Source organism: Chelon labrosus (genome assembly GCF_963514085.1).
Source record: "Chelon labrosus genome assembly, chromosome: 10".
NCBI lineage: Eukaryota > Metazoa > Chordata > Actinopteri > Mugiliformes > Mugilidae > Chelon > Chelon labrosus.
The window spans coordinates 12025232-12052091 of NC_140360.1; the positions used below are offsets into that span (position 1 = coordinate 12025232).

A 26860-nucleotide genomic window follows, 5' to 3' on the forward strand; every position below is an offset into this window, starting at 1 on the left:
ATTAACACAGAAAAACAAATGGCAATAAAAAAATAAAACTGCACCTGAAAGGCAAAATCAGGGACTGAAATATATATTTGTGTATATTTTCATTTATACAACAATAAATAAAAAGATTACAGAACACATGGCTCGTGGTGTGACATGACATGGGTCCAATGATCCCTGCCCTGATGGTTGCTCTGTCTAAGAATAACATGGCAGACATCATTTGAAGATTAATGCAGTGAGAGAGGCCCCTCTAAAAATGTCTGCTGACATTACAGGCACTTGGCTTTGACTTGGAGTATTTTCGCTGTTGACGTGAAGTTATTTTCCTAGTTTAAATGACGTGTGGTAGTTTCTCTTAACACTCAGTGCGTCTGTTGGAGCTGTGGGATATCTCTACTGTTAAGACCTCTGTTTATTCTAAGCTTCGTAAAATCTTTGGTTTGGCATCTACTTGTTTTTCGACCTCGAACCGTTACAGTTGACGATATACATTCAGCTTCTAGCTTACACAAAATGTAATAATATTTAATGTGCCTTACAATAAATATACTTTACATTGTTCATTGCTGAACATGGAATGAATGTTTCTCACTGGTTTCCTTCCCGTGTCAAGGGAGCATGACGGGATTTCGTGTACCTCACTTGTTTTTTCTTTTCCTTGTACAAAATACAATCACACGGTTGCGTCCCAGTTAGATGTGGAAACCCAAGGTTGTTCATTTCTATTATTCCAGACCCAACCCTCACTTCTGTCTGTCTGTGAGTGTGTGTCTCTCTCTGTCTGATAATCCACAGTCTTCCAGTTCCTGTTCCAGTGTCTGCTGCGCCGTGCTTCACGAATGAACTTGTCTGTCAATCTCGCAAGCAAATCACTGTTATTCCTCGGAACTGAATTCCTCCTGAGAAAATATGAATTCAAGCCGAAGCATCTGCCTCTAATCCACTTTCTTTGATATAACAAAGTTTGTTCACATTATTAGATTTCATGTACAGCCTTCTTGGGACCACTCCTGTGGCTGTAACATCCATGGCGTCCTATGTCTGCTTCAGTCCGACAGCAGTCTCCCTCCTCATGCTGTCTGTGTGTGTTTCTTTCTCTCTTTCCTTATCCTGCTGCTCGGTTTCCTCTCCATCCAAAGCTTTGTCTGCCTCTTTGTACATTAAGCGTGCCACAAGGCCCTTAATGCAACAATCCACCCCTTGCATTCCTGGTGCTCTGTTCTATCTGAGCAAAGCAGGAGTTTTTCTTGTTGATATGAACTACTGCACAAGGTCCCACTCAACAGTGTCTGAGGTGAAAATCTCTTTGCTTTTAAGGTCATTTTGCATTGCAGATGCACTGAAAGGCTTGACTGTGTATGGCGTTGACATCTTCAATGACACCCTTCCTCCCTGCCGGGGCGAAGAGGACAGGTGATTACAGATAGAGCGGCTGCTGACAGTACAGCTGTCCTTGTCACTGGAAACATCTGGTGGAGGTCGGTGCTGTCAGTTCTCAGGCTATGATGCTGGAGGTGGTGGCGGCTGTGGAGCTGTGCGCAAGAGCGCGTCCTTCCGGCAGGGTGCGCGTGCATGTCTTTTCAAGCGCGCCCCCGTGTGTCCATTTCTGTCCCACCGTCAGCCTCTATCAGTACAGGCTGTCCTTGGTGGTGGAGGTGTGTGTGGTGGTGGAGTCGTCGGGCAGCGAGCCCCTGCGGCCGGGTCGTGACCTACAGTGCAGCAGGTTTTGCAGCTCTCTGGACACGCTGCTGGAGAACGCCGTGTAGATCCAAGGGTTGGTGCAGGAGTTCAGGCTGGCCAGCAGCATCAAGATAGTGAAGGCCACGCCTGCTGAGGACACACACGCACATGGAGAGCATAAACGTTCTCGAAATCAGAGATAAGTACATTATCAAGTATATTAATAGAATGAATATGTGAATGGTCTGTGAGCCAAAGGTAAACATTATTCTGACGTTAAGCACAAACAGAGGGCAGATCACGGAACACTTCACATTGTTCTCTCTTGGGAAACAAACAAAACATGTAGCCTATAACTATTTATTTTGAGTATAAAGCACATATGATTATTGTTTCTCATTTTATTTCCTTCAGGAATAGGAACCGGATCATAAATATTCCAAAGGGACACGCTTCCTTTTTTTTCCCACTAATAATAAATGTTTTATGTAATAACTAAAAAATGCTTGTTTCACTGTGGCCAACTGAGAACCACAGATAAGGACAAAATAATTTTAGAATGCAAATCTGATCATTATCAGCTGGTTGTGTGTTTGTGTGTCCTATCTGCCACTGAGAACTCATGTCTATGCATATTTGCAGCCGCATGCGAGGACACTTTGTATATGCACATGCGCTTGCTTGCTTGCTTGCTTGCGTGTGTGTGTGTGTGTGTGTGTGTGTGTGTGTGTGTGTGTACGCGTGCAAGCTGACGCGCTTTGCTCTGAGTGTCTGCTTGTGATTTCAGCTAAAGCTGCTGGCACAGATCATTGTTGACGAAATGTCAACATCTGGACGAGTTGCAAAAGCAGCGGGGGATGTAAATAGGTTATTTACTGGTGTTTGTCTTTTGCTTCACAGCTGAGAACACCCACTCAGTCCATACCATCAGACCCAACGTAAGGCCGCACGTGGCTTCCTGGCCTGCCTCACCACTGGCTGCCAGTAAAGACATCAACAGATGCTTGTTTGTGTGCCAAAACGTGGAGAGACCAGAGATCCAGGGATTCCTGGTTGTGGGTCAAAACAAACATTGTTTTTGACGATGTGTTTCACTCAGTGTTACCACATCTGAGGTTCATTGGAATAATGAAGGAGTATTTCTCTTGGACTCACTAAGATGGACACCAGCATTGATCAGAAGATGTTCTCATAAACCTTAAACCTAGATTACAAAAGAGGTAGGGTTTGCACATTCATGCCAATTAAACAGAAGGAGGATCAATCATGGAGGAGGATTATCATGTTGCCCCCACAATGACTGTTTGGGACTGACCTTGGTCTGGAGGGTTTGGGTCCCAGGCTGCCCACAGCTGGACAATGAAGAAGGGTGACCAGCAGATAGTGTAGACCAGCACGATGACCAGGGTCATCCTCACAGTCTTGGACATGGCTTTAGTGATGCTCGGAGGGGGAGCGACTGGAGGAGGAGGGGGAGCGTAGTCGAGGGAGCAGCGAGGAGAGTTGGTGTGGGACTCCTGGCAATCTGAGCTGTTCGTTTGTTGCTGTGTTGGCGCCGTCGTCGCTGTTGCTGTTGTTGTCGCATGTTCACCATGGCAACTGTTGTACTGAATGGCAGATGGTACATAGTCGTAACACTCTCCCGCTTGGCTGTTATGGGAGGCATTGGGAGGGTTGTTATTTGCACCCTTTAAAAGCTGCGAGCCTCTCCCGTCCCTGGCCGTGCCGCCGGAGCCCCGTCTGGCCCGCTCCCTGGCCCGCTCATCATCCTTTTTAAAGCTGTGGAAGCGAAAGAAGATTTCACTCTTCTTCAGCTCAGCCATCACTATCCTCTCTGACTTCAGGTAGATGTTATTGTGGATCTCGCGAAAGATTCTTATCTGAAGAACGAGAACATTTTCAAGAGTAAGCACGGCTGAATATGAGGGGGAAAAAAAGACATTATTCACAGACTAAAGACCCAGAGGATTATGTTTTATGACTGGCTTGGTCCAGATTCAAAAGGTCCCATAAGCTACAGACAGTAATGTTTGAGATTCTAGTTAACACTGACAGGAAATTAGAAATGGAAGTGAGAATGTGATGACCTTAACCTTTAGCCATAAACCAGTGTCAGACACTTTTATGTACAATTCCTTCACTCAGTTACAGAATAGCGATTGTAAAATATTATTGTAGTAAAATATGCAGTAAAATGAGATTTGTGATACTTTCCTGGGGAATGAATATAATGATTTATAACGATAACGATAACGATAACAGGAGATTTATATGGGTAGCTTGTTTTACTTTATTTGTCTTATAAATTATCTGGAGTCTTACTGCTGACTGCTGCGTTTCTGCCACTTTTTACTTAGAAATCACTGAGCGTAATTAAACACTGCACGCTACTCCACAATTCCATTCGGCATGGACCCAGCCTGGGCTCGAACTTTCAGAATGACTTCCTTTAGCAGGAACAACATCCTTCCTTTCTCTCTTTCGTAAAGCACCAAAATATGCCTGTTAATTTGAAATCCAATCCTGAAAAAAAAAGGTCAGGGGACTATGTTTGGACAAGATTTGGTACATTCCATTTGCTGGCAGGAGGCTCTCAGAGTGGGCAGCCGTCACAGCGGTGGACCTGCAAGTGCTGCGTTAATTAGGGAGAAATAGCTGGACCCTGGAAATATCTTTCCCTAAATAGAGTCGGACTGATAGGAGACAGTCCAGAATGTCTATCCACTAAGGGATGCTACATAACACCAAACACAGCCTCCCACGAGCTGCTGAACAATGCCTGCCAAATGCACTCTACATGAAAACAAAACAGCATTTCATTCATGCCACATCCTTCATTATTGGATAATGTTTCGTTGAGCTTGTAATCCTATAGTCAATAGTCTTTGTGGATTTTGCAGGGTGCAGTCAGGACAACCAGTATTTACCTGGCAGATGGTAATGATGAGGGCGGGCAGGAGGAAGACAGCCACAGTCATCCAGGTGACGTAGGCCTTCAGCCCCCATGGCTCGGCAAAGTGACCCCAGCACTCGAATTCTTCAGGACCCACCTGCGAGCGCGAGAAGATGAACACCTGACAGACACGACAGAAGCGGCGGTCAGAGCACCCACTGACACGGCACAATGTGATTTCCCCCCCACAGCTGAACCGTGATGACTTCACCAAGCTAAAAATACACCAACATCTTGAGGACTATTGTAGCGATCAGGGTGTGAACACATGCTGAGCTCTCATTTCCTATTTCGCCATGTGTTATGTTGTGCGTGGAAGGATTTGTTTCCCCGCGTGCTCACGCCTCCCTACCTGAGGTATGCTGAGGACGAGCGCAAGCGCCCAGGCCACCATGATGGGGGTGTTGCAGCGGGACACTGCTCCCCCACGGTAAGCCTGCAACGGACAGCAGATGGCATGGTGCCGGTCTACTGTCATAGCAACTATCATGTAGGAGGAAGCAAACATGCCCACAATCTGCAAGTACTTGATGAACCGGCAGAGAAAGTCTGGTCCCTGAAACCTCTCCGTTATGTCCCATATCAGCTGGGGAAGAACCTGGACACACAAAAAGAAAAAAATATATGGTGGTTTATTGTAAAGTGGACCATAACACTTTTTTTTCTAGATTGGCATGTAAAAATATAGAAGAGAAACACTCCAGTAAACAAAGTTAAGTGATATTTGTTATATAGTTAATCTCTTATGGTAACAGACTACAATTCTTTAGCAAAATGGATAACAAAGTAAGTCATACTATTGCAGCAGATTATATTTTTCAATGACCAGATTTTGAAGTTGCAGAATGAGATAACACAATGGAGTTTTTGCACTGTTACAAGCCGAGTGTATGTGGTGAAATGTCTGGAATCACTGCTAGTTGCTGCTAATGTAAACTCTATCAACAGAATATTGAATAATAAATGACAGTCAAACGACTGCTGATGGGTGCAGAGATTCACTGATAACACAAACTGAGTATTTCCTTCTGCTGCAGCTTCACATTAAAAGCATTGGGCTGGCAAAAACAGTAGTGGACCTGTATCATGCAGTCAGCACGGGAAATGCAAAGTGTTTTGTTTGTGAGCTAAGCACTCGCAGCTATCGATTGTCCATAATCTGTCTACAAATCAAGAGTCAGTTTTTAAAAAGAAATGACAGGGAGCGATGGAACAAGGAGGAGCAGCCACAGTGATCTGGTAGATGAAGAGCTGCAGGCGACGAGCTGTAGAGACCACCTCCTTTCACTGTGCCCTGCTGTTCACATAATCTCACGCCATGTTTAGCATAATATCAGATCACAGTTTCTCACAGAATAATGATCAAATTGCACAATTCTCGTTTGACTGCTTCCTTAACATGACAATAGCTAGTGTGTCCACCCTCAGTATTATGTCTGCTGTATGTACTGAACCACTTTTGCTGTCAAATGAACCTGGACTCTTCATTTCAGGTTTGACATTTCCACATTTCCAAGGCAAATCTGAGCCACACAGTTTTGTCTCTTATTTGAATTATGCCTTTTCCTAACAACAGTGCCCGGCTGCTTTAGGAAATCGATATTGGAGCCTTTGAGAAATGCAAATCAGTTGTTAGTTTTGTCATTGGCTGTATAGAACTAAGAATAAAAAAAAAAATAATATCATCTTTGTCTAGTCATTAGTTTGTTTAGTACTTTAGATAAGCATGCATTAGATATGACCCGAGCATACAAATGTGTAACCCTAACCCTAGTTCAACACAGTGGCTCTACACTGAATTTAACTCACTCTCAATACTGTGGTAAGATTTTTTTAACAACTAAGGCCTGTTAAATTAATGAACATAAAGTGTTGTTCTGGACGGAGCCTAAAATCAGTATTAAGGATGTAAGTTTGCAGAGCATATGTAGCTATACTTTAGCGCTCAAAGGAACTGACCTGAAAGAGGGCCACCACCAGGTCGGCCACACACAGGTTGACCATGAACACGTGCATCGGCGCATTGTGCTTCCTCCGCCTCAGGAGCACCCACAACACGAAGCTGTTCCCCAGGGTGGTGAGAGCCAGCACCACCCCGAGCACCGCGATCTCGGCCCGGGCCAGGCCGAGGTCCCTCACCCTGGGCGTGGGCAGGTTGTGAGGCGTGGTGGTGGAACCGTTCTCGGGGAAGATCCCGAAGAAGGATCCATCGCTGTGGGAAGTGTTCAGTGAGCTCAGTTCGGAGAGGAGTGAGGAAGAGTAGTTGTTTCTTCTGAAGGCGCCCAGGGCGGAGAGGCCTAACCCATCCCAGTCCGTTTCCACGCTGATGCTTTCCATTCCTGAAAGACACATAATGTGGGAATGTTAATGTGGGAGAGGCAATAAAATCTGATGTGTGTGGTTTATTAAAATGATGCCTTGTACAACACGTAGTCACAAGGCTGTGATTCTCAGAGCGCATATTTTTTTATCCACAAGCAATTTACTTGTTTGGAGCTATCACAACAACTGTATCATGTCTCAGCCCCTTATTCAGTTTTGCCCTAAAATTTGTCAGCTGAGTAATTTTCTACTTACTGATTTCCTTGATTTTATTGCTGCAATCCAAACCAAAACACTCGGACCTCTTATTCGAGCTAGATGTTGATACAGGGATTAATCACAGAGGCTCTTTGTTGGTGGGGCATCAATAACTGTTTCACATTGTAAACCACAAATAGTTTCTCTTGTGAAACTTCATAAAATTTGACAGCTAGTTATGAAAGCCAGACACTACAGCAGTCATGCTGCCATGTGAATATTGTTGTGTTTTTTTTCGTGCTGTCTCTGATTTTTAATAAGCCCTCGACCTGTCTGTTTGTCCATCTCTCAAATCCTCCCATTCTGTGTGACGCAAGCTCGGTATGGTTTGTTTTCTTTTTCATACTTTCTCAAGGTTGATTTGACAGCTTTCCCCTCTATCCCACCACTCTTATTCCTTCACCTCCGCTCTCGTAATCGCTCTCATCCCATGCTTACCCCCATGCATTCCTGTTTTCCCCCTGTTTTTGTTCCCCCTCGCCCCGGCTTTCTCTCATGCATCCAGGGATTCTTTTCCCTCTCCCGAGTCACACTCTCTGTTGATCTCAATAAACTGTACGTTTATTTTCCTTTGCTTATAAATAAATTGCTAAAAAAGAAGTTAATAGGAACGGGATGACAATTTAAAGAACGGAGTCATGGGACGCTGGGGGCAGACTCGGTCAAATAAACTCCACACTGAGTAAAGTCTGAAAGGGAAAAGTGGGAGGAGATGAAAGGAGAGTGATAAAAGCAGTGTGGAAAAAGGGCAGGGAAAAAAAACAGCCCTGAAAAGGTAAAAGAATAAATTGGTGACAGATAAGATAAGGAAAGACAAGATGGCCAAATATAGCTCTGAACACAGTGTGCGTTCTCTGACACCGTATTGAAGTATTTTGACTAATGGTCAAGGAGTGGCTAGGTATACATACGTGTTGCAACGAATGGGTGCTTGTGGATTTTCCACGTCTAAAAATAGGAGGAAAACTAGGTGAAAGCATTGAGCCATTGTGTGTGACTAACAAGACGATACAAGGTTGTTCTCCCTGTTATGCTGAGACCTAATGACCGATTTACCGGCAATAGCGTGCTCGCCGCTGGGCGTGTGAGATAACACACAGCTGAACATACTATGAAGCTTTACTGTACATGCCGGCTTCGCCCGTGGAATGCATTCAGATAAATGCATGACAGGCCCGACCAGCTGGACTTCTCTGCCCAGCGTGAAGCTCAGAGCTGCGGGTGAAAGGAAGACAATCTGAGCGAAACTGCTTCTCGGAAGACACTCAAGCGCTCCTTCGGTTGGAGTGATTCCCTGCTGACACAACACTCCCATAAAAGGCTGAACCAGTTCCAATTACTCTCCTCTAAATCTGCACTGGTATAGTATACAAGTTTTTGGAATTCTTTCAAATATTTTGCCCCGTCCAGAGGTCCTCTGGATCAAAGGTAATAATATTCCTTCTCATTATCTGTTTATTATTTTTCTTTAATTAAAGGGTTTAGACAGCGAGGCCTTTTCTTTTTCATTGAGGAATCTCGTGGCCTCTCTTTGTTGAGATCTGAGGAGCCTTGTGCCCCTCTCTGTAATTACAGCATAATGCATGAGAGGATTCTTTGTGCTGCCATGCTCCTTAATACCCCCCTTGCATAATCTCCTTATGTATATTTACCCATGTGACTAATTTCTGACGTGAAATTATTTTTTCAAGCGCGGGTCTGTGCAGATAAGGTGTCATGACACCGGCGCTACAATACCCACGTGGCCTAAAGAGGGAATTCAGAGTATTACAGTAATGCTCGGCTAATATCCCCAAACTGTAGTCAAAATCAAATGCAATCAAACGATTAATAACTGATAAGAAGGACTCCACAGTACTGGTGTTGTGTATGCAAAAAGCATGTGCAGCCTTTGAAAGGATTGCTCGGGCCGTTTTCAACTCCTAAAGGACGCTTTGTGTTTTCTCCGCTGTGCTCAATATGCTCGCAGTGCATTTGCATTGCTCATGCATCCAAGAAATCAAGATGGATTGACTTCAAATTGCTCAATAGCCACAGGAGACGCAGGAATATCTCAAAACTTCTGGCAGTTACATGTCTCATCCTGGGAGGACACTTCTAAAAACTTAAAGTTAAATAGAGAATGTAAATAATATCTGCAGAGCCGTGCCGCGCGCGCTTTGTAATATATTCCAAGCACATCGCATCATTCCCATCTGTCTGACTGACTTAACGTAAAGCAGAAATTATTCCACTCCTCTCCGCTGGATAGACTGTAGACACTGCTTTTAGTAGTTAGCGCAGTGCGTTGCTCCTAAAGCTTTCACCCTGATTAACGATGGAGTCGGTCCCTCCTCTGCTTTCGTCTCCAGAGGCAAACCTGTCTGCAACCATCTATTTTCATGTGCTCTCCATCCCATACCGCTGCTTTCCCACAAACTGGGATCAGGCTCACGGTGCCTCAGGGAGGACAGAAACAGGTAGTTAAAATGCACGGAAAATGTTATAGACTACCAACCACTCCTATCTTTCAGCATTTCAGTCATCCTTTCTCGCTGTGTGCACATGTTTTGGTCATTCCCTTTTGACAAACTACGTCATGTTCCAGCTATGCCAGGATCCAAACACTATCTGTTTGTGTCAAAGTCCCCTGGAGCCAAAGCGAGTACAAAATGTCTTATAGAGACTTGTTTTTTTGAAAATAAGGAAACGCAATTAATCATTAGGGTGCTATTTTGTCAAAATAAGTTATTATTAAGTCTTTCTGTCATTTTAAAAAAACTGTCTTTAATGAAGATAGCTCAAAAGATTGAGATTGTTTCAGCTGAATGAAACCGGTAACATGTGAGCTTAAAAGAAAATCCTAAATTAAACCTTTTCAAATAAAGAAGAAAGATTTGGTTAGTCATGATGTAAAGTGTAAAGAGATTTGAAATTCATTAGCTCAACCGTGCAAAACCTTTGCTAGAGTCCTTTAGGGTAAGCTTTTATCCAGGTGGCAGATTTAAAGAGGAGCTTATGCAGTAGATGCAATAATCCAAACATGACGAAAGATCCATCAGTTCCCCGCCTGTCTTGTTTGTGTATGTCGGTCCCTTGATTAGTTCCTTTGACCCTATCTGATTAATGAGAACCTCTATGTCCTCATTAGCGCCCCAGTGTACACTTAAACAACCTGTTGCTAATTCCCCCCTGCTAATCTGCTCTTTTCAGTTTTTTCCTCTCACCTATTATTTTCATCCTCTCATTTTTCTCCCTCTTTCCTAGCCGGTCCTCCATCTCTGCCATCACAGGATCAAACCTGCGCCGCGACCTGCTCCTGTGCTGCATATTGTTTTTGTTTGATTTTAATTATCCTCCTCATTAGTCAGATTCGGCGGCGGGATACACGGATGAAAAAAAATAAAATAAATGCCCTGGCCCAATCTGCATCTACTGAAACTAAATGTGTGAGGCATTAGATCACGCCGTGATAGATACTCAAGCTTAGGAATTCTGTGCTGCTTTTCTCTGTGTGTAATGAGTTTATTTACATATCGATCAATAGATCCTTGCACAATATAGGCCTGCATGAGTCACAGGGAGCCACAAAGTAGGCTGGGCGGCATTTTATCTGCATGATAAAGCCGATATGACCACTCTTTCATCTTCAAGCCCCGCGTAGCTGTAAATTGCATCCCCACTGGCACGTGCGGCATAAATTCACCTTCTCAATGAGCATGCTCAACGACAGGTGGATGCTCTGTATATATTTGTGCATTTTTAATTTGTTGGGGCACCTGCTGTACTCATTAAAAATCAGAGTCACAGCTCTCTGTCCATGAATTATTCCTCTCCTTCAGTATGTGTCACTCAGGTTCTGATCTCCACCACAAAAGGCACACCACGTGAAATTAAAATGTGCCTTTGCCGTCTCGCCCAAACATCCCATTAGATGTTAATCATGCAGGACCACACCTCATTACACATACAGTCATCACTTGGTGGTGCCACTTTTATTCACTAACACTGCAGCGGTTTCGTTTCCATTAAACTCTGGCCCGGTAGAGTGAACTCACGAGGTCTGGAGTTGAAGGAGGTCCAAGTCCCCTTATCATCACTGATAAAGCCCGTTCATGAGACAACTGTCTGTTTTTCTCGTTATGTATCATTAACCAGCTCACTGCCAAACACCATGTGCCGTATAAGACAGGAACTTTTTTTTTTTTTTTTTAACTTCAGCTGATATTAGAGTCAGAGTATTCCTCCGTGAAGGATGGAGAGTGGACCGCAGTATTGCCACATCAGCTAAAACGGGCCTGGAGCTTCGTTGCTGACCTGCACCACATGACTCAGTGAAATGATCCTGTTAGAGAAATTGACTGTGAAAACACCAGTAATGATTTAGATTTTTCTTGATGAGGGTTACAATCAAGGAAGCAATTTTGCGCATATGGTAGACTGTGTCAGGCAGAAAAGAGGGAACATGAAGAATTAATGGAAAAAACACACGTGAAGCACTACAAAAACAGCTATAAATCACATAAACAGAAGGTTTTTGTTACATTATATTACACATTATGTAAATAAGTAAATGGGTTCCTCTGTGAAACCTTGGGATCTTCATATGTTGAGAGAAAATGTACTTTTATGTTTGTTCTGTTAAATAAAATCTCTAAAAACGCAGGCCTTAAATCAGTGAGCTTTGATGACACAGGCTAGATATGTGTGGCGTACCCACACACACATCTAACCTGGAACAACACATCTCTCTTTGTCGTCTGATTTTTCTTTGAAAATATGGGCAGGGCACATGCACAAAGGCTGAGACGCAAACACATGCACATAAAAAAATAAAATAATAAAACAACAGAGCAACCCGAGGGGATTACACCACCTTCGGCCCGTACCTTGTTGTCAGTGCATGGTAAGCTTTCTCACGCGTGTCCTTTTCTCTCGGTGCGTTTTTCTCCTGCCTCTGCAACAAAGCATTAAGAGCCGTCACCATTATGGTCCATTAACATTACATGCAAGAGCAGATCACGTTAACAATCTGACAGTTCCCCTTAAGCTTTTTTTAATCCGTGGAAAAACCTGGACGACCACATGCATTTTCAATTAGGCTCTGTCATAAAATACGTACAATCAAGCGCAGCTGTCCGCGCCAGAAATACCACGTGTTAACATACATCATGTTGAAATCAACGCTGGTATTGTTAGATCATTTATCTGTCACATCATCCGTCTGCACATCTATCACTCGGCCTCTAATAATGTTTCACTTTGCGTGGATCATTTGAAATAAACGCCTATATCTATCTAAAAGATCCCATATCAGTGTAAATATTGTTTAAGGGATTATGAGGCACATTTTCACATATGTTCATCAGCATCTTAGTTTCCGTCGGTCGTGTGTGCACTTTCAAAAACAAGAACGAGTGCTGTTAGTTGCTTTGAGACATTTAGGAAACCAGTGTTTATAGAGTCACTTGAAAAGATTAATGATGACCGTGACATGACCCTAGATAAGAATAAACCCCCAAAAATATATGTACACTGATGAAAACTAAGCAGAACCAAAAAAAATAACTTTTTATTATTAAGGGGGCTTTAAGTGGCAGACTTATGTCTTGTTCATACATGAGACACCCTAGACATACATACGGTGGGATGACCTAGATCGGTCAGTAAACAAATCTGTGCAAATACGACATGAACAAGTTCAAGTTCCTGCAGACCACTGGGCTGCTGCACACTATTATTAGTCATCAGAGGGAAATTACTGTCTAATTATGATATAAACACATTTACTCTGGGAAGCAGTGAAAACGTCACAATAGCACAGTATTAGTCATCAGATAAAATAATGACTGCAGAGTAAACAAAAGGTACTCACTCACCAGTGATTTACTTCAACGGTGGTGTCGGAATATTAAAAGGCGCCAGGGTGAATTTTGTCCAACATGATCACATCTTCAAGGTCTCAATCCATGTTGCTCCATTCAGAGCAGCCTCCGCTGGCTGGCCCCTGGATGGATGAATTAGGCAGGAGAGGAAAATAAATCTTCATCAAATCCTGTTAACTTTTTTTTTTTTTTTTTTTTGGTCTCTGTCACAAAGGTGTTCTTTAACTCCTCTGTGTGCCTGCTGTCTGTATTGTCCTTGCCGCGTTGTAGTTCACAATTTTTTAATTGAGTAATCCATTGGAGACGTGGGTCCCTGTGCGTCACGTTATGCCTTCGCAATGTGCTGTGCCTACACCACCACCACCACCAGCAGCAGCAGAAATGAATTTGAGCTCCGTCTGCTCTTACCTCCCCCCTCCCTCCACAGCTATCCCCTCCTCCTGGGTCAACCAGCCTGTCCTCTAGGACTGAGGGTGGAGCTTGCAGCCAGGAGTGGAGGGAGGATGTTACACATACCTATGAAGTGTTTGAGAGAGAGAGAGAGAGAATGCTGTGTTTATACATGTGCACCTGTTGTGTGTGTGTGTGTGTGTGTGTGTGTGTGTGTGCATGCGCATATGCAATCTTGTTTTGAGGGTTACAGTATATGTGTGTGTCGGTGTGTGGGGAAAGAGAAACCAAGGGGAAGAGACACAGGCACCTCCTCTCCTTGTAATGATTTATGCCCTGTGTAAGTCACTGATACACGCCGCTTGTGTTTTTATTCAAAGCTCTGCCCTGTTTTGCGCCCTCTTGCCTTCCATCTCCTTTGTTGCTGGAGGACAAGGGCCTGAGCGCCTCCACCTAAGCAGGAATGTTGATTGGCTGAGTCAGCAAGGCCAACAACAGGGCACGCCCTTAGTGTACACACAGGAGGTGGGTGCAAAACAAAAAAAATCTGTCTTTCAATTTTAATGTCAAGACGCTCACACGCACGGTCACATGTGATGGTTAAGGAAAAGCAGTTGGCATGCACGCAAATAGCCTGCGCACACTTTGAACACATGCACAGACAAAAATCCAACCAAACAGGCTCATTTAGTTTCACATTTAGATCGCAGATAACTTACTTTTTCACTGAAAGCCGAGGTTAACGAGGAAAACTGTTGCTCATTCCCACTCAGCGGCCCTCACACGGATCCACACACACATAGACGGGATGGTTCACCCATGGGGCACTCTCTGCCTGTCTAGCCAAAAGCCATTGATCCCCGGCCAGCACAGACTTGATTTTCCCATGATGTCAGAGAACCTGTCCGTTTTCCCCTGTAAAGCGGCCAGGTTAAATTAAGACGTCTCTCTCTCTCAGTCAAACCATTTTGTCCTGCAGCTGAGGAGGTGGGACCGCACTGTAAGCTCCCTGAGAATCACACTAACATGGTTATCCTGGCTCCTCTGGTCCTGGAGGACGTTTTGTTACAAAGCGCTAGAGCAGCAGAATGAATCCGCAATCCACTTTGCTCGTTTAACAGCTGTGCACGACAACTCCAACTCGCGACAGAAGGGGGATTGCTAGTGCAACGGAGAGAAAAGAAGAAATGAAATCACTTTGAATATGTGACAGAGATAATTGACGGTTTGCTCGGATTGCAGAAAACGACGCAGAATGAAATATTTTAACCTGGAACACATTGAGCTTTATTGCGTTGCCATTAACTACAATCAGGTAGAACATCTTTTGTTCATCATGCTCGGTCTCGGGGCACCACTTAAAAGGAACGTGGAGAACTTTAAATACCTCAATCTATGACAACATTTTCCTTTGAGATTTCTGGCTGGACATTCTCCCACATGTTGGAGCTTATTTCCAGCTCCCAGTCTTGTGCCAGAAATAAAAATGACAGCTGTTTTCCCCCGAGAGGGTCTTTTCTGCAAAGACCTATCAGTGACTCTTCTCTGCGACCTCGTTATTTGCACAGAGGTGTTGAAAAATACAAAAAATCTTGCACTGAGGTTGTAGGAATCAGCCTCGTGGTCAATCAGGGGGGCTTTACGCAGACCGGAGAAAACGGATGGAGTTGAGTCCAGGTGATGGAGAAGGTCCAGGAATATACTGAACAGAATCCAACAACAGTCACTCAGTCAAGTTCACTTTTCAGTTTGAAGTGTCTGGCTCCGTCTTGGACTAACATCAACTTCAACAGAGAGAGAAATGTGGCTTGAGTGTGCGTTCGCTCAGACGGACAAGAAGTGCAACAGAGCCGCCTGCCTTGCTGTGTACCTGCCTTTGGTTAAGAAGCACACGCAGAGCAGGCAGACGCACACCTGACCTGATAAAAGCTGGCTGTGGAAAATTAAGAAACATCTGAGGGAATCATTAACTCTCAGACACAGTAACAGACACAGACGTAGGATTTAGGAAATCAGGAAAAGATACTGTAGGGGAACACTTTGCTGTGCTAATGTCCTCTGAGTTCTTTTCCGTGAAACGCCACTAGCGTGAATCACCTTTGCAAATCTGTAACTGCCGGTTAAAAATACACGTTCCACTTCTGTTTCGGGCACAAATAGTTAATGCACTATCACAGAACCACAGAGGGGGAAAAAAAAAGGAAGTGTACTTTGTTCAACTTTTATTTAAGTAACTTTATCTACGCCACAGAAAATAGCACTTCAGTTTTTTTTTTTTTTGTCACGCCCGGTGTCATTGTTCCAATTTGCAGAAATTACATTTCATAAAGTAATTAGTGGAAACAAATCCTTCCAGAAGCAGTTTCCTCATTTCCTCTGGCTAAACCGCAGAACATGACTACTGTATTAGTGAAAAGGTTCCACTGTGTCGTGACAGCTGACGCAGAGTTTTGTTAATTTGAATTTGATTAAAGAAGTTTCTTTCGCGACATTTATATGGAAGTGGGAGCAGAAATCTTGGATATGAAATATGTCACCTGGACAAAAAAGAAAAAAAGAGCCAGATACCATGAGTGACTGATGTGTTTTTAAAAAAATAATCTAGATGAACCCATTCTCTATGCACCAGGCCTGTATTTAAAGTATTAGCTATTTAATAGGGGATTATACCCATTACAGTGAAATGCCCTTAAATGCCCTTTAGTTTCACTTTTGGTTTTGGAGATTGCTTTGTTAGAGCTGGAATATAAAACAGTACTGACTTGTGTTTTCATTTTATATTTACCTGCTTTCCGTTTGATTGTTTATTCTCTATTAAATTCCATCTTTTCCTATTTCAACCTTTTCCAACACTGCCTTCAGATGTTGAGTTATGTGCTCCTTTTAAAGTAGAAGTGCACCAGTGGCGAGGTTCGGCTATCAGTTCATCAGTCATTTCATGAGCTCATCAAATATTTTGAATGTTACTAAACTCCATTCTGCGAGGGAAGTACAGCTGGGAGATCGATGCGGATAAGAACACTTATTAATGAAGCTCTTTTGGCAGGACACTGTGCTGTTGTTGGGATCAAGTCTCTCGCTCTCTCTTTCTCTTGGTCTTTCGGCTTTCAGGATGATTTCTGCAAACAAAAAGTCGCCCTGGCGGAAAGTGCAGGCCTTATTAATGCGTTTCGTTCGCACCGTGCTCGTTTCAAAAGATTGCCTGTGACATAATCTGTCCACGAACTGAAGCGTTAAGGAGGAGGAATTAATTTCTCATACCCCATAGCACGCTCTGCATATGGTCACAGTATGATAGCTATAACCACTTTTCATAAAGGAGCTCAGCTATTATCTGAGTGCGCTTTGTCATTCTAATAGCTGCTGAAGACATAGATGAATGCATTGACTGGCAGACCTGCAATTCTCACTGCCAAGCCCGATATTAATGGCAGCTTGTGAAGACGGACCAGAGCTACTGGCCTCCACAGATACAGATGGAGCACACAAAGGGTGTCGTGAAGATGATACAGTGCCGCTGTATGAACACAGGCCAAGGCCTTTCCAGTGCACTGTATATTTCATGTGCATGTGTGTACATCCCGTGGTTTACATGTAATCCTGCTGTATAAATCAGCCCCTAATGAAACTCCGTTGTCTGTTGGTTCTTACTGCTACGTAAATTTAGGTTTGAGGGAAGTTAATATTTAATTATTACGCCCTTTACACTCACTTGCCAGTTCATTAGGTACACTAGTGGAAACAAATGCATTCTAACATAAAAGCGCGGCACTAAATCTTCATGAAGGTCGTGTCATCCAGCTTTTGTTCAAACTGCAAACATTGAATGCAATAACCTTCATGAAGAGAGCTGTTGATTCAGCCGCGCTTTCATTGTGGAGGCTGCGGTTTTCTAGTGCTATTGAACTTTATTGTGTTGCACGACACATGTTTCTTTTTTTTCTTTCTTTTTTTTTGATAATCACATAATAGTCAGAGAGCAAGGCTAAATAGCAGAAGCACATTAGCGTTTAATTCGATCCAGTTTAACAACACCGCAACCCACATCCTCCATCATGATCATCCAGTTGAATTATGTAAACTGATCATTAGAGCAGTGACCGAGCTAATGTTTAGCGCAGGACTGTCCGGCCATAAAAAAAGTCGCCACCAAAATAAAAGGTCACACACTCTAATATTTCATTGGACCGCCTTTAGCTTTGATCACAGTACATTCCAAAGATTCTCAATGAGGTTAAGGTGTGAAAATTATGTCTCATGCTCCCTGAATCACTCTTTCACAATTTGAGCCCCATGAATCCTGGCATTGTCTTCTTAGAATACGCCCGTGACATCAGGGTAGAAACAATCCATTGATGGAATAACCTGGTCATTCAGTATATTCAGGTAGTCAGCTGATCTCATTCTTTGAACACATAATGTTGCTGAACCTAGACCTGACCAACTGCAGCAACCCCAGATCATAGTACTGCCCCCACAGGCTTGTACAGTAGGCACTAGGCATAATGGGTGCGTCACTTCATCTGCCTCTCTTCTTACCCTGATGCCCCCATCACTCTGGAACAGGGTAAATCTGGACTCATCAGACCACATGACCTTCTTCCATTGCTCCAGAGTTCAATCTTTATGCTCCCTAGCAAATTGAACCCTTTTTTTCTGGTTAGCCTCACTGATTAGTGGTTTTCTTAAGGCTACACAGCTGTTCAGTCCCAATCCCTTGAGTTCCCTTCACATTGCACGTGTGGAAATGCTCTTACTTTCACTATTAAACATAGCCCTGAGTTCTGCTGTTGTTTTTCTTTGATTTGGATTTCACCAAAAGTGATCGTCGATTTTTTTCCCACCACATTTCTTCCTCAAAGACGATGGTTCCCCACTGTCCTTCCAGTTTTTAATAATGTGTTGGACAGTTCTTAATCCAATTTTAGTAGTTTCTACAATCTCCTTAGATGTTTTCTCTGCTTGATGCATGCCAATGATTTGACCCTTCTCAAACAGACTAACATCTTTCCCACGACCACGGATGTGTCTTTTGACATGGTTGTTTAAGAAATGAGAAGCCACTCATTGCATCAGTTGGGTTTAAATAACTTGTTACCAGCTGAAAGATAATCACCCATGCAGTAATTATCCAATAGGAGGCTTGTACCTGTTTGCTTAGTTAAATCCAGGTGGTGACTTTTTTTTCGGCCAGGCAGTGTATTAGAAAGCATTTGTACGTAATTAACTGGTGAGTTAATGTACATAATGTCAAGTTTCAAATGATGAAGTAAACGCGGGTAAAGGTGATCCTTGCGAGCGCAAAGCTGCTTCACACTCCACTGATTTCTTTATATGGTCATCGGCACTGAAGTCAAACTACATTGTTCTCCTTGCAAAATAGTCAACGTGAGTACTGGCATTTGTTGTACACACCCTGGTCACATAACAGGCGAGTAATGAGCGCACTTCTTTGCCAAACCGAGAGTCCAGTTGTAATCTTTGCTGCAGCAGATGTCCACTCACACATTCCGAAGATTCGGTCCACGCACGGATGGATTTGCGAGGTTTACATTTCAAATCAAGGACAACAGATTAGTTCATCGCTAAGTTCAGAGTTTGCTTTTGGAACCACGGCCGCGGCGAGATGATGAGACGACGCTAACAAGCAGAGGCTTCCTCAAAGCCTGCTAATCAAAAGAAAGTAGGCTTACAAGGAAGGAGGGCCTCAAAAAGGCCTGCAGCTAATATTTCCATGCCGAGGCTGAGCTGAGGAGCTGCATAACAGACAGACAGTATGTAGATAAATGAGACTTTTTTCTTTTTTTTTTTTAACTTTGACTCATTCAAAGATGCTGTAGTGAAGTCCCTGAATAAAAATATGAACCTGGAAATTGACATATTAGGTCCATCCATTGATCCATCCATCCATTGTATTTCCAATGCTTAAAATTGCATGCGTTTTATATAACAGACAGGTACATGAGCTATAACACAATGTGGGGCTCCTTTTTAACTTTTTTATTACACAGTAAGAACCAGGGACCATTTTCCAGTAGTATATCCCTTAGGTATGTTGTATTTAAAGAAATTAAAATATTATTACATATTATCTAATATAGCCAGTTGTTTCTTCCATGTTCTACATAGTCGTTCTCCAAATATTTTATTACCTGAGTCATACCACTAAATTACACTGGGAATTTATGGTTGAATTAAAAATTTATTAATGATGAACAGTGGAAAAATACTGACAGGAATAAAAATATGCTGGCAGCGTGAGTAAGTTTCAGCTCTGAGATCCGGATCCAGGCATTTTGAGCATATTTATGAATACTGACATAATAATTCTCGTCTATTCTTGATCCATTATTTATTTTATCCAAACATACCAGCTGTGCGGAGCTGTCTCTCTCCTCTTTCAAATAATATACCATTATTGAAGCGTGTACCTTTGCATTCATCTTTTTTTGCATCTGTTCCAGCAACGTTTCGCAAGTGATAGCTTCTTAATTGCTGCAATCAACCAACTGACTTAAAAAGTCGTAGGTTTATGAAGAGGGGCTGTCATCTTTCAGCCGAAAATCTACTAAACACGCACTTTTTTCCACCGAATAATTATGAAATATTACAACACACCGTATTGATGGGCCACAATCAAAGGGAAACTTTCATTTTCTTCATGCATAGTCAATTTAGAAGCCAAATATTGCCTATTATTGCCAACATTGCCTAATCTCCATCATTTGTATGTTACAAAAGAAAACTAAAGGAAAATTAAATATCCCATCAGTGAAGTATTCTCATTAGGATTTAAGAAAACAAGGACCAGGACGTTCCTAAATTTACACTCTGAGAGCAGCATCAATATTTACAATATGTGTACCGGGGTCCTGAGAACTGGCCTCTTTTGGAGAAGGGTGAAGATGTATTTTCTGCAGGGTAGCTGCCTGTCAAGTATTCAAAACTGTTTCGTTTCATCTTTATCATCTGTTTCTTCTCTCCTTCACGTGGAGCTCACTTTATTGGTCTGGGGTTTTTTTTTTTTTTTCTACTCAGTCAGTCAGAGCCCTCTTACTGCTAGATGGCAATGATGGATTATCTGTGTGCACAGCAAACACACAAAAGGCTTACATAAGGGAAGGATAAACAACCAAGCAAGTACATATCGACAGAAAAGACCAGACAACAGAAAAGAAGCAGGTAGAGGAGGAGGAGAGGCACAAAAGAGAGGAAAGGGGTTAAAAAAAAAAGGCAGACGAATGGAACGGTTTAACCAGTGAAGGAGCAGTCCTTTAACAGATTTAACTCAGCATGAAGATGGTTTTAAAATGGTTTGTTTTGATCTACTAATGAGTGCCGTGTTTAAGGATGTGCCATTTTAACAGTCAGTCGGGGAGAAGATGTAACAAAAACAAACTTTGAAAGTATTTCCCTCCCTCCTCTCGCCTCTCCGCTGTACACACCATCCATCCTGCCCGGTCCTGCATCTCCTCTGTGGCAAACAAAACGGAAACAGGAAAAACTGGATGGGCTGTAATTCAAGCATAAATGATGGATATATTGCGGATGAAACGGTAAATACCTGTAACCTGGAGAAAGAAAAACAGACACTGCAAGGTGAAAGACTTGAAGGGATTAGGCGGAAAGAAAGCAGGGTGAATAGGAGAAGGGGAAAAACTATATGTCAGTGTTTAGCGAAGAAAAGGGGAGAAATGGGAACACCGGTGTTGTCCCAGCAGGAGAAAGAATACGGTTCAGGAGCATTGTGCCCGGAGAGCCTTGAAAGTGATGGTCCAGAAAAAACAGACTGTAAGCACAACGTGATGGTTATGGGAGGCGGTGTGGTCTGTGTGTACACAGCCAGAGTACATGAGTGATCAGCACGCTGCGCCGCATGTTTCCGTACAGATGGAAGTTTGTTTAGAGTAGCGTGAGTGTGAGAAGTGAGTATGCAGATGGAGATGCAGATGTGGTGAATAGCACTTTGTGCGCTTCGGGGGTCTCCGGGATAAACTGGCAGTGTCTAGATGTTTTTCGCCCTCCACATTTCTCCCTATTTCTCAATGTCAGCCAGCAGCCCCCTGACTGAATCTGGACTCACAGTCTGCAGTGTGTGTTACATGCGTGTGTGCGGCATTTGATACCGTATCCACATATTGTACCATTATGTACCTTATTGCACAATGGGTCAAGGCACATAAACATGGCCCAGGGGACCTAAAAGCCCTTGGTAGGCCTTAAGGTAGTACCTGCATTGTTATTACTGTGTTACAGTTGTAATTCAAGGACACAGGGTACGTTACATCCACTACTCACTCTCACTCACTATTTTATTAACTGATTAGACTTTAATGTGAAACATCTTGTTTGTGCTTCACGTCTGATCAAATTGTTTTCTTAACATTTAGATATACCATACTTTTCCGCGTCTGTGCTCAATTTAACATTAAACTTTGTTCCAGACCAGAACCATATCAACTAGATAGATATTGATTGCCGTGTAATTCTACTCAGACATTTATGGTCGCCGGAGAATGAACCCCACTTACTTTGGAGTTCCCATATTGAGTGAAATATCCTAAAATTGACAAAAAAAAAGCACAATGTTATGATTTTTTGCCCATGCACAGTGAATTGCAACTTGGCACACCCTGGCCTTTTTTTCTCATGTTCATGAAGACAGACAAACCCTGTGTGATGTCACCCAAAGGATTCTTGAAGAGCGGCTTGAAGCGGTTTGGCTCACGTTGGCTCAGACAGTTGTCATTTTGGCAACGCCTGTCTCTGCCCAACACCAAATGCATTCAAAGATGGGCAGAGTCATGCTTGGGCAGACAGCTCGAAACCTGTGACGGATCCTCTGTTTTCTTTTTTTGTGTAAAATCAACATCGGGTACAGGGATTCGCTTGCTTTTGGAACCAGCTGCCGAGTTGCCGCCGAGATTTATGATTGTTTGTGAGTCGTCTTGCAAATTATTTGATTCAGTTTGGTAAAAATAACTTAAGTGATACCTTGATGTTTTCTCTGGTCTCTACAATCATATTAGAATTTTATTTGTTTGTCGCTCTAAGATCCCCGTGCGACCGCGATTCCCCGCAAGACTAAAGACATTCCCATCGGCCTCGGCTCTGCTCGGCGTCTTGTGTTTTTGCCTTGTGTATATTTTTGCATGTATGTCACGTATACACAGTTTAAACTCAGAATAAACTCAAACTAAACCATGACTTAATCCCGAGGTCCTGCTCTTTAGAGGGACCCTGTGCGAAAACCCAGTTTTAGGAGCTTTCAGTTGATATTGGGTAACATGGCGCATACTTCTAAATAAATTTCTCTTTGATGAAATTACCACAAACACATAGGGAACCTGGGGTCAGGTGGTGGTATTTCAGCAAAGGAGTAATAGCTGGTTTCCAGTGCTCTAGGCAAAATATAATTAAGCTGCCATGTGTAGTGGACTGTGTGCTTGACTGATACTTGATGGCAAAGGAGAGGGTATAAACACAGAGTGGGAGGAGGAGGGGGGTCAATGGCAGTCCGTTAACTCAATTTTCCTCGGAGGGCGCCTATAGCAGGCTACGTGGTGTACCTGGACATCTGGATGCCGTATAGATTTTTAAAGCTTAAGAACAGCAGCGTGTGAGGAGAAAAGTGATGTTGATGGACTGGAAGCAACCGCCAGATAAGCCGCGGCCATTTGTTTAGACAGATCTCTCTGAATCCTGGAACATCCCTGCTGTTCCCTAAAGACTCAGTGAAAGAGAGTTGCGCAAACCGTAAGACGAAGAGTTGCAGCTGGAAAAAAACCCCCAACACATTGACAATGTAGGTGTATTAATTTCACTTCGTAAAGAAGGAGTCAGACAAAGAGGAAGCCTGAGGAGAAAAAGGAGAAACCCCTGTGTGGGTGTACTACTCATGGCGAGTAGAAGCAACATAAACGACACAGAGTCGCAGTAAATCCAGATTGGAAGTCCACTCTGGCTGTTTCGGCTAATGAGGACTGAAGGTGGAAGACGGATTGTAGCCCAAATGTGAACGCGCACCCACAAACAATCATTTCGCCTTAAAGGGAGGTGTTGTGCTTTCTGTCAAAACATTCGTTTGCTTACTTCACATAAGAACCCGGTGTTCCCCTGTGGAAACGGCTCTGCTCAAATTCGCAGGCGTGTTTATATTTGCGTGCATGTCGGTGCTCACTACATGAATGTATCTTTCCACATGCCCTCTTATTATGCACAGGCCCGCATGCACGAAGCGCGCCTGACGTCACACTTTAATGATGATTGCGACGATGGTGTTTATTTGTCGGTGGAGGTGGAAAAAAGGTGGACAGGTTTTGAATGCACGCAGTGTCAGGGGCAGCGGGGAGAGCTCAGAGCAACCCAGGAAGAGTGAGGGACCGGGGAAGAGGGAGAGAGGGGGAAAAGGGGTGAATAGTTCTCTGTGTGGATAGCGGGAGAAAAACAAAAAAAAAAAATGGGGAGACTCTTGTGGTATGTTTACATGTGAGCGTGGTTTTTTCGTCTGATTGATCGTATCTATGCGCCTGTGTGTTTGTGTCACACAGAGGCCTTCCACGTCGCAATATTAGTCTTCCCCATGTCATAATTTAAGTGGGGCCATTATGTCAATTATGCACTGTCACACGGTGATTTGTTGCTGAATGTAATTCCATTTAGTAACTACTGGACAGCGTAAGCAATGCCTGGCTCATGCTAAAAGGGGAGAGTGTGTTAAAAGGCTTGCTCGTGGTTATTTCAGCATTGCGATTTATAGCATCAGCCCCCTTGTGTGTGACAGACAGCGTAAATCCAAGGTTGGCTAGATGCTGCTTTGGCCTGAGAGACACCAAGTGGAGGCATGTTTTAAAGGAGAATGGAGCGAATTTGATGGAAATTGCACTAACCACAAGTAATATCTCCGCAATTACCCAACTATATTTATATCCAGAGTAAAAAAAATGTTTTTTTTTGTACCTTTTATCTAAATAATTGCACATACGCGCAGATACAGAGGTGTTATCGGGAAATAACGCAGCCCCAGCAGACACTCTGCTTTGAAGTATGGTTCAGATAATTTAGCGAGCAACTGCTGCGAGTCGCCGATCCGAGTGTTTCCTGATTTTAAAGTTGCAGAGGTACTGATTAAGTCATGCTGGCTCTCATTATTCAACAAGAAAAAGGAGAAGGGATGGGGGGTGCGGGGTCTCAGGGATGGAAGAAATGAAAGAGGATGGAAAGAGCTCAACAGAATACACGGTGAGCAGGGTGGAAGTTTTTGGCCCAAGGAGGAAATTGTCTCATCACGTAATGGAAAAATGGCCAAAAAAAAGAGGCAGAAGTGACAGGAAACGTGACGAAGGTGAGTAGAGAGCAGGCAGAGAGACACAGACAAACACAAATAATCATGAATATATAAACGGGAGGGGGGACTGTTTGGGGACATTGTGCTCATCTCTTGTTACAGTCAATGAAACATTAAGTGTGTCAGTCACCGTAGTGTGCTGCAGAGGGTGTCGGGTTAGAGCCCTTAATTTGCACAGAGGTCCTCCCCTCATGCCCCGACTATGCACGAGCAGCTACGCTCGTGTGCGTGAGAGCATGTCCACCTATTTCTGTTTGTTTAATGAAGCCCTCTCATGTGTAAATTGAGTATTGACGCCAGATTGGGATCAGGGTGTCAGCATAAAACCAAGGCTAATCTGATTAACTTTGGTAGACTTAGTCTAGACTCGTACATTTGTTTGTGCCAGAGATACTGATACAGATGATGCTGGCGAGATGCACATGTGCGACCGTGTCTACGGCACCGTTCCCATCGCTTCTTCTCAAGGAGCATGACCTTTCAATTCCCAGGAAGGGAAGGCAAAACGGGCTGTGGAAACCCGTCAACAGTTTGACTATTCGAGCCACAGAAAGATCTTAGTGTAGGAGTTTTCTTCCATGTCTCTCAGGGGAAGGAGGTGTCACTTAGACTTAGAGATTTTGGAGGACAGAATGATCTTATTGGCAAAACTACATGGCAGTGCAAGCTTCCCTTCTACATCTGTTGCCGTTCAGTTGGGGCCCCTGCGTTTTGGATGACAAGGCAGTGACAGGGCAGTGAAGATGCTGCATCAAAAGGCCAAATGGGACAGAGGACAAGATTCAGTGAGCGACAGAGGATTAGCTGTTCTCTCCTCCACTTCCTTTGTGCTCTGATGGTTGTGAAACACTGAGTGTTATTTCTTTGCAGTGTGCCACGATGCAATTTTCAGAAGAACAATATAAGGGTAGGACCTATAGACTGCATGCTCTATAAGGGACTGAGGTGAGGCCCGCAATGCAGAGTAAAACATCAATTCTTCTGAGCTTTTTAGCGGATATCCTGTGTACAATAGGTCATATGGTGTACAACATAAACAATCCAGCCTGGCTCATGGGGTCATATGTTAGCCATCATGCAAGCAATTAGCCGGAGCCATTTCATAGTTATAAATACTAACCGCGTCGTTTGCAGTGGACGCTAAAAGACTTTCTCATGATAGAAGACATCCTGTGTCCAAATAAAACCACTGGCCTTGATATATATTTGATGGGCACGTATTGCATTTAACATACATGACCAAGTATGCAAGGAGATATATTTAGAAGGTCTTTGTGTGTTGTTTAGTGGACCAGAGCAGGGATTAGTACGGCTGATTTCTGTATTGGGTTTCACTGGAAAACGAGCCGGTGGTGCACGTGGTTGACATGGAATGAAAGGCATCAATGCTTGGGCTACTTGATTGTCTTGACTTGCTGCCATTTTTCTGTCACCCCGCAGTTTCTATTCCTTCTGCCTCCTGGAAATACTCCCTCCTGTCTCCTTAAATACACATATCTTATTTTAGAATCCCTTTCAGGATTTGGTGTAATCACGTAACGACTGATATCTTAAGTTTAACACTTAATAGTGTAGTGCAGAAGAAGTATTCGCTGGCCTGCTTCAGGTGAAATGAGCCAGAACACAACACAAACTAAACACCATGCAGGCTCCGTGTGTGTGACTTTTCTCTGCCAAAGCCGAGGTGTGTAAACCATCAACACTAGAGCTTGTTGAAATTACAGTATGAGGTCATAGCAAAATCTGAAAAATGGAGCCATATGTCGAACACTTAGCCTATTATCAGCCGGGCTCTGTGCGTTGTTTTTCTAAGATTAGGAAGTGTGATGATAGGAAGCCATGGATGAGGCTTTGATGTGGGTGAAGGGAAGGGGTCGGCAGGTATGTGCACTTGAGTGCCTGCTGAAAGAGATGTCAGGCCTTGCGGCAGCAGCAACACGAGAACGTGAGTAGAAAACAGCTAAGTGCTTAATCTTCATCACATGAGCCAAAAAAAACAGTATTTTTCCTGAAGACAAACGGAGTGTTACATATTTTTAAAAAATCTGTTTATCA

At 43.4% G+C, this 26860-nt stretch overlaps 1 protein-coding gene across 1 annotated transcript; it reads right to left on the reverse strand.

The window, feature by feature from the left end:
- Positions 1-127: 127 nt before the first annotated feature.
- Positions 128-13454, reverse strand: avpr2aa (arginine vasopressin receptor 2a, duplicate a). The gene is made up of 7 exons (XM_084554232.1): positions 13063-13454; positions 12073-12140; positions 6584-6963; positions 4977-5222; positions 4599-4745; positions 2987-3551; positions 128-1821 (listed from the first exon to the last, which is right to left on the reverse strand). Exons 3-7 carry the CDS (start codon positions 6959-6961, stop codon positions 1619-1621), a joined length of 1539 nt encoding a protein of 512 aa, XP_084410358.1. The 5' UTR covers positions 6962-6963; positions 12073-12140; positions 13063-13454; the 3' UTR covers positions 128-1618.
- Between the last annotated feature and the right edge of the window lie 13406 nt (positions 13455-26860).

Bases quoted from the DNA above. Each gene is read 5' to 3' on its own strand.
- avpr2aa (XM_084554232.1), bottom strand. From the start codon at position 6,961: ATGGAAAGCATCAGCGTGGAAACGGACTGGGATGGGTTAGGCCTCTCC. The intron at 4,746-4,976 runs GTAGGGAGGCGT...CGTGTCTGTCAG, and splicing joins TCGTCCTCAGCATACCTCAG to GTGTTCATCTTCTCGCGCTC. The intron at 3,552-4,598 runs GTAAATACTGGT...CTCGTTCTTCAG, and splicing joins TCATCATTACCATCTGCCAG to ATAAGAATCTTTCGCGAGAT.